The sequence below is a fragment of the Bicyclus anynana genome, chromosome 19, assembly GCF_947172395.1.
Source record: "Bicyclus anynana chromosome 19, ilBicAnyn1.1, whole genome shotgun sequence".
Lineage (NCBI taxonomy): Eukaryota > Metazoa > Arthropoda > Insecta > Lepidoptera > Nymphalidae > Bicyclus > Bicyclus anynana.
The window spans coordinates 14,350,823-14,366,624 of record NC_069101.1 but is presented as its reverse complement, the minus strand read 5'-3'; the positions used below and the strand labels follow the sequence as shown (position 1 = coordinate 14,366,624).

Sequence of the window (15,802 nt, the reverse complement as noted above, 5' to 3'; positions counted from 1 at the left end):
CTTTCACATTTTCAATTAGTATAAAATTAGTGCTTGGATTGAATCAAACAGAGAATATGCATTTAATGAAAAAATAATATTTTGATGTCATCATTTAATTACGAAAGAACGAGTCTGTTTCAGAAATATTAAAAAAACACCGAATTACCGAACCGCAATGTCAAATTGTTTGCTTTGCTGTCAAAATTCCAATTAACCCAATAATTGCCTGACGTGTCGCTTACAATATTTTGAACTGGGATTTTTCAAAAAACATCACAATGTTCTTATGTTAAAATTTATCCACTAAGCAGGTTGAAAGAAGAATCACTATAAAGCAAGATGAACTTTTTAAAAAGTGGCATAAAAACCGTGCTGGGAGCGCCGGAGCCTGGCCAGCAACCTTCCGTCGCTGAAACGGTGACATTCTTGTATATTTTCTGTTATAACATTATAATTGGCCTATTTATAAGTTGCCGCGGCACGGATTTGTGCACTCTGGTGTGTGGGCGTGGGTAATATATGTGCGTGACATAGCTGGCCAGTTATCTATCGAAATATTATCCAGCCCTTCCATCTCCGCTACGCCTGTCACACCTGACTTGTATAATATCGATAGTGAGATAAAATTGTATTTAATATTTCTTGAATCTATTTCTGTTATGTGCAATTTTTCGTTGTGAAAAACTATATTGTAGTAAATTTTGTATCACAAATGGGCTCCTCAAAACAACAAGAGATATTACAACAAAATGAGGTACTAAGTTTTACTTACATACAAATATCATTAGGCCTCATCTGTGGCCAGGCCAGAGATAGACAGACTATGTATTTCTATTTGCTACAATCCATGCATATCTATCTATGTATATCTCATGCATTTTCATCATTCAACCTTTTCATACATGATTGTCAGATGATAGGGTACTCTAAACCTGTTCTTAATGAGAACATTTGGATTAGATCTAGGAATGTTTTCTTTTAATATTTCTAAACATCCTCATTCCTTCATCCTGTTCAGAAAATGTATGCAAGATAATTAAATTACTTCAGAAGTTATCATTAATTACGATTGATTACGATAATCTGTATGATACAGATCATCTCTATATATTGATCTATTATATCTGTTGATAATTATATCTATTCCAAATTCCCAGGACTGTAGCAGCAATCCTAATGGTCGGCTTATTGTAGTTTGTTATAATAATACACTGTTGTGAAACAGGTGGAACGTTTAGTTGAGCGAGCAAGCAATTCAACATTGCTAGAAGATCGGCGAGATGCTTGCAGAGCCCTGAAAGCACTATCAAGGAAGTACCGACTTGAAGTTGGTGCTCAAGGCCTAGATACTCTAAGACAGGTATGTTGTCTATATATTTTACTATGTTTCGTCATTAACAATTCATATTCGGCTCACTGTTGAGCACGAGTCTCCTCTCAGAATGAGAAGGGTAAGATTTATAGTCTACCACACTAGCTAATGAAGAAAATTCTCAGGTATACAAATTTCTTCACAATGTTTTTTTTCACCTTTTGAGACTCTTAATTTCATAAAATGCACACAATTGAAAAGTTGGAGGTGTATACCCTGGACTGGATTCAAACCTACACCCTATCACCTCTAGGTAGGACTATGACTGCTCTTACTACATTTGAGAGTAGTAAAAAAAATCTTATAATATATAGTTAATATAGGTTGTGGACTAACAAAACTTAAGGATACTAAATGATACTATTGATCTCCTAACTTAATCACAAATATTTTTATCATCACAAATATTTTTATTATTTATTTAAAATAAGTTTACACTACAAGTAAAACAAATTCAAATGTTTTTAATTAACAGACTTGAATTTTCAAGTTTCAAATTTTAAGATATGAAACGTTTTAGAAGCCTCCCTAAAAAAAATAATTGGTGTAATTATTAGTTTTTATTAAAAAAGTAAAAAAAAAATTTAAAAGAGTTATATTTAAATAGGAATAAGACATGTGGCACAAATATTCACAACATTTTCTGTAATAGTGCTGTAAATAAACAAGTTATATTAGTACTTATTATAATGTTAAATAAAAGTAAATATTAAAAAAAAATAAGCTATAGTAAGCCATTTCATTCAGAGTACTACAATGAACTGGTGTTGTGTTAGTGTTACTAATTTCCAAGGTGCACATAATTAGATTCTAATAAGATTATAGTTAGTTTTTCACTGCAGCTATTGATTAATGCATTATTTTTAGATTCTTGAACTGGACAGAGCAGACAATGAAACAATAAACTATGCATTGGACACACTCAACAACATTGTGTCACCATCACAATTTGAAGAAGAAGAAGACAAACCTAACATACCCATGAATATTGGTGACCAGTTCACAGAAATGTTTATAAAGGATCCCCACAACATACAACTAGTATTAGACTTACTGGACGAACATGATTTTAGAGTTAGATTATCCACTGTACAACTGTTAATATCATTGTTAACAAATAGAACTAAAGATATACAGGAGATTATTCTAGACAAACCTATGGGCGTTTCTAAAATGATGGATCTTCTAGGCGACACTAGAGAAGTTATACGAAATGAGACTTTACTTTTATTGATAAAGCTAACAAAAGGCAATGCGAATATTCAAAAAATTGTGGCTTTCGAAAATGCTTTCGATAGACTTTTCGAAATAGTATCCAGTGAGGGATATTCAGACGGAGGTATCATTGTCGAAGACTGTCTGTTACTCATGTTGAATTTGCTGAAAAATAACAGCAGTAACATTAACTTTTTCAAAGAGGGTAGTTATATACAGAAAATGTTACCCATGTTCAACATTCCAGAAGAATCAGAAGAGGTTGGTTGGTCCCCACAGAAAGTGTCCAACGTGCATTGTATGTTGCAGTTAGTACGGACTCTAGTGTCCCCAAGTAATTCTGCACAAATAATATCCAATTGTCAGAAGATTATGAAGAATGTGGGTCTTTTAGATGCTTTGTGTAATATTTTAATGGCGAGCGGAGTTCCTGCTGATATTCTGACAGAGACAATAAACTCAGTTGGTGAGGTGGTGAGAGGGGACGCCAGCAATCAGGAATTCATTGGGAACGTGATAGCGCCGTCTTATCCGCCGCGACCGGCTATTATTGTGCTTTTGATGTCTATGGTTAATGAGAAACAGCCATTTTCACTAAGGTAAGAATTTTTCGACAAAGGTTACACATAATAAATTTTTCGATAAAGGTTATATATAATACTGTCAATAGTCTTTATAACTATCAGTCGACCTAACATATGCGCCACAACATATCTCGTGAAGACAAATCAACCAATAGACGCAATGAAAGAGATTGTGATATTTCCAGTTTAGCGCTATTGGCAGATTAGTCTTAACCAGATGATTTTCTCGGACGAATGTTAGGCCTACAGGCAAACAAATTCAGTCTGTGTATAATTCTATTGTCTATACTAATATTATAAAGAGGAAAGACTTGATTGTTTGTTTGCATTGAATAGGTTCTGAGACTACTGAACCAATTTGAAAAATTCTTTCATAGTTGGGAAGCTACTATAGGCTATATCATTGTGGTGTTTTGTTCTTTTTAATTTTTATGTACATTTTTAATTAGTGTAAATGGATTTGACCATACTAATTAATAATAAATAAATAATATTTATCCAGCCAATTTTTAAACACATTTAGTGATTTTGCCGTTATCACATCCTCAGGCAGTCTATTCCGCAATTTAACTATTCTGTTACTGAGGAAGTGTTTGAAGGGCTTAAGGAAAGCTCTTTGGCATCTGAGTTTGTTATTATAGCCTCTTAATTTAGGATTAACCTAATATAGGGTTTAACCCCCCTTTTTTAAAAGTCTTTTACAAAAGCCTACCAATTCTCTTTCCAGATGTGCAGTTCTCTACTGCTTCCAATGCTACCTGTACCAGAACGAGGTGAGCCAAGCGAGCCTCGTCCAAACTCTCCTGCCGTCCTCATCTGATGTATCCAACCTGACGAGTGGCCAGATCCTCTGCGGAGGTCTCTTCTCATCGGACGTGTTGTCCAACTGGTTCTCGGCAGTGGCGCTGATGCACGCTCTGATAGACAACACAACACAAAAGGAGCAGTTGTTGAGGGTGTTGTTGGCAACCAACATCGGCAGCAACCCTGTGTCGTTGTTGCATCAGTGCACTACGTTGTTGCAACAGACAACAAAGTTGCAATCTAAAGTGAGTATTATTTTTATTGTTTTTTTTTTTATTAACATTGGCTGTGCGAAAACATTGTGTGGTTGTTACATATTATTATTTTTTAGGATTCCGAAATCACGTGTGTACGTTAAACGGAACCCTTATAAGATCACTCGCGTGTCCTTTAAAACATAACGGATAAAAATCATTTGGAACCCTCCTCACGCAAATTTAAGTCACACTTGTCCAGTTTTTATGAATTCATTAAATCAAATATGTACTGATTTTTATTTACTGATTAATGATTATGTACTGATAATTGACTGTCATTATATTAATTTCTTTAAATTTCTCTCAATAACTCTAGGTAATATTATTACGCTTCACATTGGCTTTTAAATGCTGGACATTTGGTAATGTAAATTTTATGCACATTGTTTTTTTCTTATTAATTTTATTAGCTCTAAATTAAAATAGCAAACCAAAATCTCTTTTATTACAAGACACAGGAATTCTAATAGAATCTCCTGTAGTGAAAGTAAATGTAGTAATAATACTTAGTAAGTTAGATCAACTGTTTCTCAATCCTTTATACCTTTACAACAATACCTTGAAATTTTCGTAATGAAGAAAAATATACACTTATAGCAATTATTACATATTGAAAAAGAAAATCCATTTCAAATAATTACAAATGGTATAATATATTGTTAAATATAAAATAATTCTTAAACAATTAGGCATATTGGCAGAGAGGTAGGCAAAGTAAAAACACTTCTCACAAATATCTTTCCTCATCTAGAGAATGTAAGTAACTGTTCACCACAATCACAAAGTAAGATAGTGTACCTGAAATATATGAAATCCACAAATAAACCCCCATCTGCTACTAATTATTGTTTATCTATAGTAATATGCTGAAGAGTTTGAATGTTTGTTTGGTTGAACGCGCTCATCTCAAGACCTACATCACCTACCTATGCTGAGCTGTACACCCTTTCTTTTTAAGGGTTACAGACAGACATGCTGTCATAAGGATAGGGTACTGACTGTCTGTAACTTTTAGATTTGAATAAATTTATTTTCTTTCTTTCTTTCTTCTTCTTTCTTTCTTTCTACCTACTATAGTTAAGCTATAAGCCTTTCAATAGCTAGAGCTCAAAAAGGATTGACTACAAATAAAAGACATATTAACTTTTCAAAGCAGGTTCAATATCAAATTCGTCTAGTAAGCCCTATTCAATCCTAGGTTCTGCACCTGATTGGACTTTAGAAAGAATTTTCATATCGGTTCAGTAATTTCAGAGCCTATTCAATGCAAACAAACAAACAATCGAATCTTTCCTATTAATAAATATTAGTGTAGACAGGACATGTGTGACTTTACCTTGATATAATATTCCGACGCAAATAGTGAATAGAGCAGTGAAGTAATAGCTTCTCATGATGCAAACGAACACCTTGGCCAGGAAAATGGGAAGGTAGACCACCAGCATGGTTACATGTGACACATACCACAATGAACAAATAAATGTTTCACTTTTTATACTCGGTGGAAGAATCTAAAAAGTTTTTAGTTATAATATTAAATTGAACCAATTTGGTAGATGAAGTAGAAGTGCGCAAAAGTACACCAGCATGGGCAGAGCGTTGTGAGTCTTAAGTCTATCCCCTCTCCTTTAACGAATTTAAATACAATTTTAACAAATGCTCTCATTCGCACGAGAGTTTTTTTAACGGACGTTAAAAAAGCGTTCAAATATAGTATGAAGTTAAATGAACATATACCTACACCACATAGATAAGAGGGCTTAATCCATATGCGTGTGTTGTAGGTATCGTAGATAGAATATGTATGTGCCGTTCCTCCTGCCCTTATTCCATGTAAAGGGTAGGGGTAGGGGGTTCGTCATGACTTGATTTCACATGTTTTTGCAGGTTTTTAAAATTTTGTTTTTTCTTGATTATCTCGAGTGCCTAAACGGGATGCCCTAAGCAATTTTTTAAATGACTTATAGGCTAATTCATGACTGTACTAACCTCTCTTTTTGTCTTCCAAAGCAACAACAGTGATATAAAAATGCTGTAAACGGAGAAACAGGCGCCTATTAAACTGAACATGTAGTTTATGGCCATTAGCATATGCATGTTAATTTTTATCTGCGCATCTCTTCCATATATTGTTGTCAGACATATAGTACTGGCCAGCAGGGTTAATATTGATAACACCTGAAAAACGATTATTATTATCAGTTACATTGTCAATTTTTTTGTTATTTACAAGTTACCCCTTGAAGTGATGATGCAATCTAAAATGGAAGCGGGCTAACTTGTTAGGCGTAGGATGAAAATCCACACCCATTTCGGTTTCTGCACAACATCGTACCGGAACGTTGATCTACTAACTACAGACTATCTCCCTGACAAATTTCATCTTTGTACTTCAAGTAGTTTCCGATATTGCGTGATGGGTGACCTTTCGCTCTTAGTAACTAGCGACCCGCCCTGGCTTCGCACGGGTGCTATGTACTATGATACTAATATACTAAATTTATACTACACGAAAAAGTGCGCGTCTTAAAATTGGGAAAAGCTGGGCATAAACTGCGCAATTTGATTCCTGAACTATTTATCCAACGCACGGAACCCTCGGTGGGCGAGTTCAACTCGCACTTGTCCAGTTATTCTAGGTATATTATCATAAAACATTGTATTACGTGATAGCCCAGTGAAAATGACCTTTGCCTCCGATTCCGGAGGGTGTGGGTTCGAATCCGGTCCGGGGCATGCACTTCCAACTTTTCAGTTGTGTGCATTTTAAGAAATTAGATATCACGTGTCTCAAACGGCGAAGGAAAAACATCGTGAGAAAACCTGCATACAAAAGAGAATTTTCTTAATTCTCTGCGTGTGTGAAGTCTGCCAATCCGTCTTGGGCCAGCGTGGCCTAACCTCTCTTAATCTGAGAGGAGACTCAAGCTCAGCAGTGAGCCGAATATAGGTTGATAATGATGAATGATGATTGTATTACCACGGCAGCTCTACCGATCAAAATCACCCCCTCCCCGAGACTGCGTCCGTACACAGAGTCCACTTCGCAGCATATCCACTTTATACTCATAAACTATTTATTAAAATTATCAGGAAAATAGTATCAAATAAATAAAAACAACCAAGTCAAAAATGTAAATGAATTTGACATTGATTAATTCATATTGAATTTTTTCTGTCTATATCATGTATTTTTTAATTTCTCTGTCTATGATTGATATAATATCGATATTTATACTTTGATACACAAATATGACTAAAGGTAGTATTACTTATCCTGTGGCATGCACTTACCTAAATTTAGGTAAATGCATGCCACAGGATAAGTAACACTTTCTTTTGTGTTCTCAATGGTGTTTGTAACAAACCCATCGTTGTATTTCGGCATTTGAGATGATGTATCTACAACTACAACCCTACATAGCGCGTGGCACGACACGCACCTGAACGATCTCCAAGTGGCGCTGGGTGACTAAGTCCAGGGTGTGGTTCATGAGAGCAAATCAAACAAACAACTCATATTCACATTATTTAAAAAAAACATTTCTGATTGTGTAAATGCCGTAAGCTCCTTTCCTTGATGGGACCACAGCGACATCACTGGGAGGTTTGGCATCGCCTGATGGGGCCCGAAGGTAGAAGCAGAAGAGGTGGGCAGACGACTTTCTAAGGGCGTCTTCTCTGAGACTCGGACCGGTCCGTTTAGAGTCCGTTTTGGGCGTTTTGACCAGAGTGTATCAGTCCGAGCGACCCCGTTCTTGAGCTAAAAAGCTCACGTGAGATGACGTCAGATATCGGAGACCTCGTAGCAAAGAAGTAGCTTGTGTTTGTGTTGCCTGGTTTTTCACTCTGAATGTGGCAACACTAACTGCTGACAATAGGCATGATGAAGATGAGGTTTCCCTCCAGGTGGCGCTGCTGATGCTGCTGTCTCAGTGGATGAGCAGTTGTCCGGCGGCTGTTAGCGCTTTCCTGCAGGTGCCCGGCGGCGTTGGATACCTCGTCAACCAGACCTGCTCCAACGAGCACGACGATAACGAGTATCTCCTGCAAGGTAGGTGCTACTGCTTAGGGTTCCCGAGAAAGAAATCCAAATGTCATCTTCATCTTCATCATCAACTCATATTCGGCTCACTGCTGAGCTAGAGTCTCCTCTCAGAATGAGAGGGGTTAGGTTAATAGTCCACCACGCTGGCCCAATCAGAATTGGCAGACACGCAGAAAATTAAGAAAATTCTCAGATATGCAGGTTTCCTCAGGATGTTTTCCGTCACCGTTTGAGACACGTGATATTTAATTTCCTAAAATGCACATAATAACTGAGAAGAAAGTTTGTGAGGTTGAAGTGGGTAGTCTGTGGTTCTACTGAAGCAATTTTTAAAATACTTTCACCAATGGTAAGTTGTACCTTGCCATTGGTGAAAGTATTTTTAACCAATTGGTTGGTTAGGTGGGATAGGTAGGTAGTAGTATCAAGGAGTTACATAGGCTACACTATTATCCACGAATTGCTACGAAAGAACGGGAACTACGCGAACTAGACCGCGGGGTTTCTGCTAGTCTAATTGTTTATAAGGTAAGGTTCCCCAAAAGGTGTGGTAACATTTTGGGGAACCTTACCCTGCGAACCCAAGCAGGGGTACCTTTTTAACTTAGGGGGATATTCGTCGTTAATAAAAACACAAGCTATGATGATGAGTGTGATGTGTTGCAGGCATGTCCGCATTCCTGCTGGCCATCTGCATCAACTTCAACGACGACTCGGTGCAGACGTACAGCAAGGAGTCGCTGAAGCAGCTCCTGGTGAAGCGCATCGGCGTCGAGGTGTTCACCGCCAAGCTCAGCGAGGTCCTTAGCATTATTTGTAATTTTTAATTCCTGACAACGATCAACTAACTTGCCAAGCTTTTTTTTTTTTTATTTTTATCGTCAGAGTTAGCACGGAACTGCATGGCATTACATCGTGCTAACTGCCTCTAGGGTATTTCCCATTTCTTTTTCTCCTCTTTTTCCTTTTCTTCCTTTCTTATCATTATTTTCCGGAACATTTGTGCATATTTCTGCCACTCGCCTTCGCTTGACAGCATACGCGCAATCAGGCTGCCGGAGTCTACGTGGCCATCTACCCCATGTGTCGCCCCTCTCAGATCATCACAGGCAGGGCATTCGAATATGGCATGTCGCGGAGTGTCCTCTTTTCCACAGAAGTAGCAATATCCGATGGGAGATTTCCCTATTGCGAAGATTTAGGTGTTAAACACTCCGTGACCGCTCAGAGCCTGCGTGAGCCATCGGTCCATCTCTCCATGATTCCTCTGATGCCAGCTTTTTAAATCTTTAATTAGCTCCCTCGTCCACGTTCCTTTTCCGCCCGCGGACCATTCTGTTCCCCATTCAAGCTATAGAGATGATGCTTATATAACTTGCCAAGCTATAGAGATGATGTTGATCGATCTCCAGGTGTGCAAGCACGAGCTGTACAACAAGGCGGCGAAGCACCCGCAGCTGCGCGTGGGCTGTCCGGTCGACGTGCTCATCGACTACGAGTTCTGCAGACTGTTCAAGAGCTTGGAAGGTGAGTGAACGCTACGGCTTTAGGGTTCCTTAAACATCCCTACCTCAGAAAGAAAAAGGGAACCACAGAGAGGATCACATTTTTGTTTGTCATTGTTGTCTGTCTGTCAGGATACTTTATTTCGGGAACGCCGCGAAACACGGAGGTGTCGGGTTGAAATTGTACCATGTACTTCTTTCTGTCCACAGTCCTAATATAGGAAAAATATAAAAAAGGGTCTTGATGCAAGGATCGCCAATCCAAAATTTAAGTTAACAGTGTCATGTGGGGTATGGTATAAAACGCTTAAATGAAATAATTTTATGTTGTATACTTTTCAAATTATGACGATTTTTACGGATCCCTCGGTAGGCGACCTGGTGACTTTAAGAGCTAGTAGGATTCAACGGCCATGTCGGTCACCAGACGTACAGGACGGTGGTAACCCTAGGTCCTCAGGCTATCAGAGTTTGTTTGGTTTGTCAGGCGTGCTGAGTCAGAGCCTGGAGACGCGCGCGGTGAACGGCGGCGGCGCGGGGGAGGCGGACCTGGAGCAGTACAAGGCGCTCATCCGCCAGCAGGACGCGCGGCTCCACGAGCTGGTGCATCAGCTGGACGCGCTGGCGCAGCAGGCGCAGGGCCTGCAGGTACAGTACTGAGTCAGAGCTTGGAGATGAGACTAACGAGATAATCTCGTGAAGAGAAACAGACTATCTCTTTCATTACGTTGATACGAAAGAGATGGGAGTGGGACAACTCAGACGCCATTGGACGAAATTTTGTCTATTTGACTCTTCACTGGTCGCATATTAGCACCTCAGGTGTAGTACTAGATACCACTTGTTCAAATCGCAATAGACAAGTTTTGGCAGACAGACTCGTCGAAGGAATCCGCCCCCTGCCAACAAGGCATTTGGCACCTCGATCTCTTGCTCTAAAGGTATATTTACAGACTTAAACCTCAGCTCTCAGGTTGACAAACGCAGGGCACTTCGTAGACCATATTGCTTGCTTGTCTGTGAAGCGCTGGTCTGTTAAAGTCGATGGTTTTCCACTTACCATCAGCAATCTGCTTGGTCTGACAATTGTAGCTATAACAATGTCCCTAGTAATAGTATTTTTTTTTTCCTTTCAGAGTGCTCTGAACGACTCCCTCGCAGCAAATTCACTACTCAAAGATGAAAACACATTACTAAAAGCCCAAGTATCCGCCAATTCAATACCAACCACGCAACCCGCGGCAACCCAGCCACCTCTACCTGACCCAAAACTTGGAGAATACGAAGAACGGATAGAACAATTAAATGATGAAGTGACAAGGTTGAACGGAGAAATGACGAGGTTGAATGAAGAAGTGAGTAGATTGAAAGGAGAACTGAAAGCAGCGAAAGATGAAGAGAAGAACAGCGCAGAGGAGATGGAGAAGCTGAAGAAAGATCAGGACGATCTGCTGTATTTGCTTGCTAATTATGTAAGTATTTATTGTAGGGCTTTATGTAGAGCTAGCAAACTGTGTTGCCAGTGATGATGTATGGATTTTGGACTAAGTTGCCAACTTAGCCTTATAAGAAGATTCAGAGTAGAGTAACGTGACAACGTCCCATTGGTAATTGAATTCATGAGAGCAACGGAAATCTGAAGTTACGAGCGTATAATATGTAGGGGCATCGAGGTTGACTATATGTATGATTCAATATTGAAAATTTTAGTTCCAATCTGATACACTTAAAAAGCTTTGAATGCCTTAGTCTTTTGTGGACATTACTACCTACTTAGGCTGCCAGTCCACCGAAGCGGAGCGAGGCAGCGAAGCCGAGAAACGGAGAAATATTAACCAATAGAATTACACACAATCCCCGCTCCTCTTTAGTGGACAGGGACTTACGAGCTAGTTTCCAAGCAATTTAGCGTTCCGGTCGCGTTGAAACCGTAAGGGGTGTGGATTTTCATCCTCCTCCTAACAAGTTAGCCCGCTTCCAACGCATCATCACTTAACATCAGGTGGGGTTGTAGTCAAGGGCTAACATGTAGAGAATGGGGATGATGACTAGGTATGAATATATTGATTTTTATGATACATTCGGGTAAATAAGGTCAATGTTTACTAATTTATACATAAAAAGCAAAAGATTGTCTGGATATTTGTAAAATAAATAAGATATTTGTAAAAAAAATCGCAATTATCGCAATTAGATGAAAATTCATACAGTTTTAGCTTCCTTACATTAAATGTGATATTTTTAATATATGAACTATAAACATAAACGCACAAATAACAAAGATATAAGTAATTTTGTTTGAACGCCCATACAAATCCAACGATCAGCGAGCCATCGACGTCACTATTTCGTGCCATTTTGTATGGAGCGTTTTTCAGGGATCCGCGAATGCGCCGCAAATCTGATCCTTTAAATCCCTGTAGCTCCGAAAGTAATGATCGCAGATACCCTGTTACTTTTACAAAATTGCTTTACTATTAGCATACTCTTAATTTATATACAATTAAAAAAACCGTCATCATCCCTATTATCTACATTTTTGCTTTAATTTTTTCCCCAGGATTCAAAAACTAACGAATACAAACTGCGCCTTCTACAATTGGGCGAGAAGGTGGAGGACGACGAGCCGACGGACGAAGAGAACCTGACGTAGTGTTACCGTGTGTACTATACTTTAATCGAATATATTTATTTTACAATTAATTATTATAGCTAATTGTACCAAACTACCCTGTAATGCCAGAGTTGGATTTTAAGGGTACAGGCGCATGAGGTTTCATATAATATAGTAGCTGATGCCGCGCGGTTTCACCCGCGTGGTTCCCGTTCCCGTAGGAATACGGGTATAATATATAGCCTATAGCCTTCCTCGATAAATGGGCTATCTAACACTGAAAGAATTTTTCAAATCGGACCTGTAGTTCCTGAGATTAGCGCGTTCAATCAAACAAACAAACTCTTCAGCTTTATAATATTAGTATAGATGCCTCAAGCTAGGCGCAGGATTCTTAGGATTCTTTCAATAGGAAATATGCATGTAATTCGAATTAAGCTCAGATATTTTTCTATGTATTCCTTATCGGTCAATACTCATCGTTATCGACCCATATTCGACTCACTGTTGAGCACGAGTCTCCTCTCATAATAAGAAGATTTACGCTAATAGTCCACCACGCTGGCCCAATAATGCTTTTTCTTCACTGTTTTATACGTGATATTTAATTTCTTAAAATGTATACAACTGAAAAGTTGGAGGTGCATGCCCCGGACTAGATTCGAACCTAGGCCCACCGAATCGAAGGCGTATTCATATCCACTTAGCTACCAAGTCTCATTCATATTGACTACAATACTTTACTTTACTAAGTTTGAATTTTGGATTTAAGTTAATAATTGTGTAAAATGCCCGGGAAATTCAATAATAATGAATTGACTGTATCATTATTATCGCTATTGGTAGCAGACCAATAGCAAATGTATTACTATATATAAAAATCAAGTAACGTAATTTTTCACGACAGCAAGTTCAAACAACCAACAGAAGTGGCTTGACATTTGTGACGTCATAGTTCACATTCGTTTAACGCGCTAAAATGGTGTTTATGCTTAAAATATGCCCTATATTTTCTATTTTGCAAAATATAATATTGTTTTATTTGGAATTTCACTTTCATCATGATTGGTTTTGTTTTCAAAAATCAATTAAAAATATAAAAATTACATGCATATCACCTATTACTTTCTTTATCAGGAATTCAGGACAGAGGAAAAGGGACTTTAAAAATTTCCGTCTTCGTTGATAACACTCCCATGATATGCAGGCGACGGGGGGAAAGTGTGAAATCGTGCGTGCGGGGAAGTGACGTGCATTTTTCATTAAGTCGTAGGTTTTTTAATCATCGCTACACGCCCCCCGCCCCGCGCTAAACATCGGGAGTGTTACGAACGAACTTGCCAAGCAATAGGAACCTGCCAGCTAGAATCTTAAAATAAACAACGCATTTTGTTTTATAAATAATTCCAATATATTTAAAATAAATATCTTTATTATGATTTTAATTGAAATGGAGTGTTAATTTTTGTATTACTGAGATGTTTATTTTGTAATGTTATTCAGCTTCTAGTCCTAAGAATTGTAATGTTATTATTTTTTAAATGAATCTTCGAAAATGTTAATTGAATTAATAAATGATAAGTTCAATGTGTTGAGAATGTATCATTTTATTTACACACATAATAGGTACTTTGTTTATTTACATTGTCGGAGAGCTGGTCGAAATTTTTGGTATTTTAGCAAACCTGAAAGCTTTTCCTTTACCTTTTAGATATGTTACCATACAATGAGCTCTTACAGAAAAAAAATGACGTAAAAGTCTTCATATAAATCAAAAATACAAAAAATAATTAGAATTGATAGTTAATATTTTTTTGGAAAGGACATGGCCGATTTTTGTATGAGTTACTAATTTCAATTTACACAAATGATATTTGGTATTTTATGATGCTAAAAATTGGTATATTAAATTACTATAAATATTAAACTCGCAGATGTTGTCATTACAACAGACTAGACTTAAACATGTCATGTTTATTTCGCGCGAAACGTCCGCTCCTATGTACTATGTTGCATTGCAAAATGGTGAACCGCGCTGGCTCGCTGACCGCTGACCGTCGTAGGCTCGTCTTTCAAATAATGACGAGCTCTAGGTATTGCAAGATTTATAAGTAAGAATAATTATTTATTTATAGTATAAATAAATAATTATTCTGATAGTAAAGCACTTATGACGCTTCACAATATCATACAGATGTTGAGAATTATTACGGTAACCTGACATGGATTAAGTAATAGTAGGCCACATTTTTATCGAATTATTCAGAATCGTACACCGAGAAAAATATCCACCGCTTAAAATGTGACCTACTAAAACCACTAAAATGTATATACAAAATAGGCCTGAAGTTCTGATCTGGTGGTAGATAGGTGTATTAATAGTGGCTAATTATTGAGACGACGAGACGTATCCCCAAGCGATTTAGCGGTGTAACCTACCTGTAGATCTCTATGTGGCAAAAAAAAGGTAGGTACATCTTCGTTTATTATTATCTATAACGCCTACCTACAAATAATTGTTACATGTTTAGCAGTACAGTGCTTTACACGATACTACACCTAAGTCCTTTAGGCATGGTATGGATTTTATTTTGATTACTAGCCGACGCCGCGCGGTTTCACCCGCCTGGATCCCGTTCCCGTAAGAATACGGGGATTATATATATATGTCATAACCTTCCTCGATAAATGGGCTATCTAACACTGAAAGAATTTTTCAAATCGGACCAGTAGTTCTTAAAATTAGCGCGAGTATTCTTTGGACAGAAGCATTGGATGTGGACGAATTCATATTGCAATCTTTTTATTTTTAAATAAAAACTGAGAAGTTCAGAGAGGTTAAGAATTATGTGTTAATTCATCTTTCTATTTTTATTATATAAATACACTAGCTAAGTACGTGTAAACGCAATGTCATTTTTCGGCCATGTCCTTTGTGTGTTTTTGAAATCATTGCATTTTATAATATAGACTAGCGGACGCCCGCGACTTCGTCCGCGTAAAAATTGATGTAAACTTCTCTACCTCTACCTTACCCTGCTCGTAAACCTACCCAACCCTACCCTACCCTACCCTACCCCTACCTTACTCCTACCCTACCGCTAACGCTAACCCTTCCCTCCCCCCACCTTACCCTACCCTAACCCTACCCGTAACCTATCCATACCCTATCCTACCCTACCCCTAATCTACCCCTACCCTACCCCTACCTTACTCCTACCCTACCGCTAACCCTAACCCCTCCCTACCCCTACCTTATCCCTACCCTATCCGTACCCTACCCTACCCCTATCCTACTCCTCCCCTTCCCTATACGTTCCATATCCTTCCCCTACCTCTACCTTGCCCCTACCCTACACTACCTCTACCTTATCCGTACCCTACCCTACCCTACCCTACACTTTCCCTAAATTACCCCTAC

At 38.2% G+C, this 15,802-nt stretch overlaps 1 protein-coding gene across 2 annotated transcripts; it reads left to right on the top strand.

Annotated features, from left to right (window-relative positions):
* Positions 1 to 12: 12 nt before the first annotated feature.
* On the top strand, positions 13 to 13,979 carry LOC112051835 (general vesicular transport factor p115). Of its 2 annotated transcripts, none has more exons than XM_024090645.2 (10): positions 13 to 399; positions 1,208 to 1,342; positions 2,222 to 3,168; positions 3,881 to 4,202; positions 8,124 to 8,268; positions 8,929 to 9,062; positions 9,675 to 9,789; positions 10,255 to 10,415; positions 10,904 to 11,239; positions 12,328 to 13,979. In XM_024090645.2, exons 1-10 carry the CDS (start codon positions 322 to 324, stop codon positions 12,418 to 12,420), a joined length of 2,466 nt encoding a protein of 821 aa, XP_023946413.1. In that variant the 5' UTR covers positions 13 to 321; the 3' UTR covers positions 12,421 to 13,979. The 2 variants fall into 2 exon arrangements, with proteins under 2 accessions (XP_023946413.1, XP_023946414.1); XM_024090646.2 differs by lacking the exon at positions 13 to 399 and adding an exon at positions 604 to 736.
* The last annotated feature ends 1,823 nt before the right edge of the window (positions 13,980 to 15,802 follow it).

Bases quoted from the DNA above. Each gene is read 5' to 3' on its own strand.
- LOC112051835 (XM_024090645.2), top strand. From the start codon at position 322: ATGAACTTTTTAAAAAGTGGCATAAAAACCGTGCTGGGAGCGCCGGAG. The intron at 400-1,207 runs GTGACATTCTTG...GTTGTGAAACAG, and splicing joins AACCTTCCGTCGCTGAAACG to GTGGAACGTTTAGTTGAGCG. The intron at 11,240-12,327 runs GTAAGTATTTAT...TTTTTTCCCCAG, and splicing joins TGTATTTGCTTGCTAATTAT to GATTCAAAAACTAACGAATA.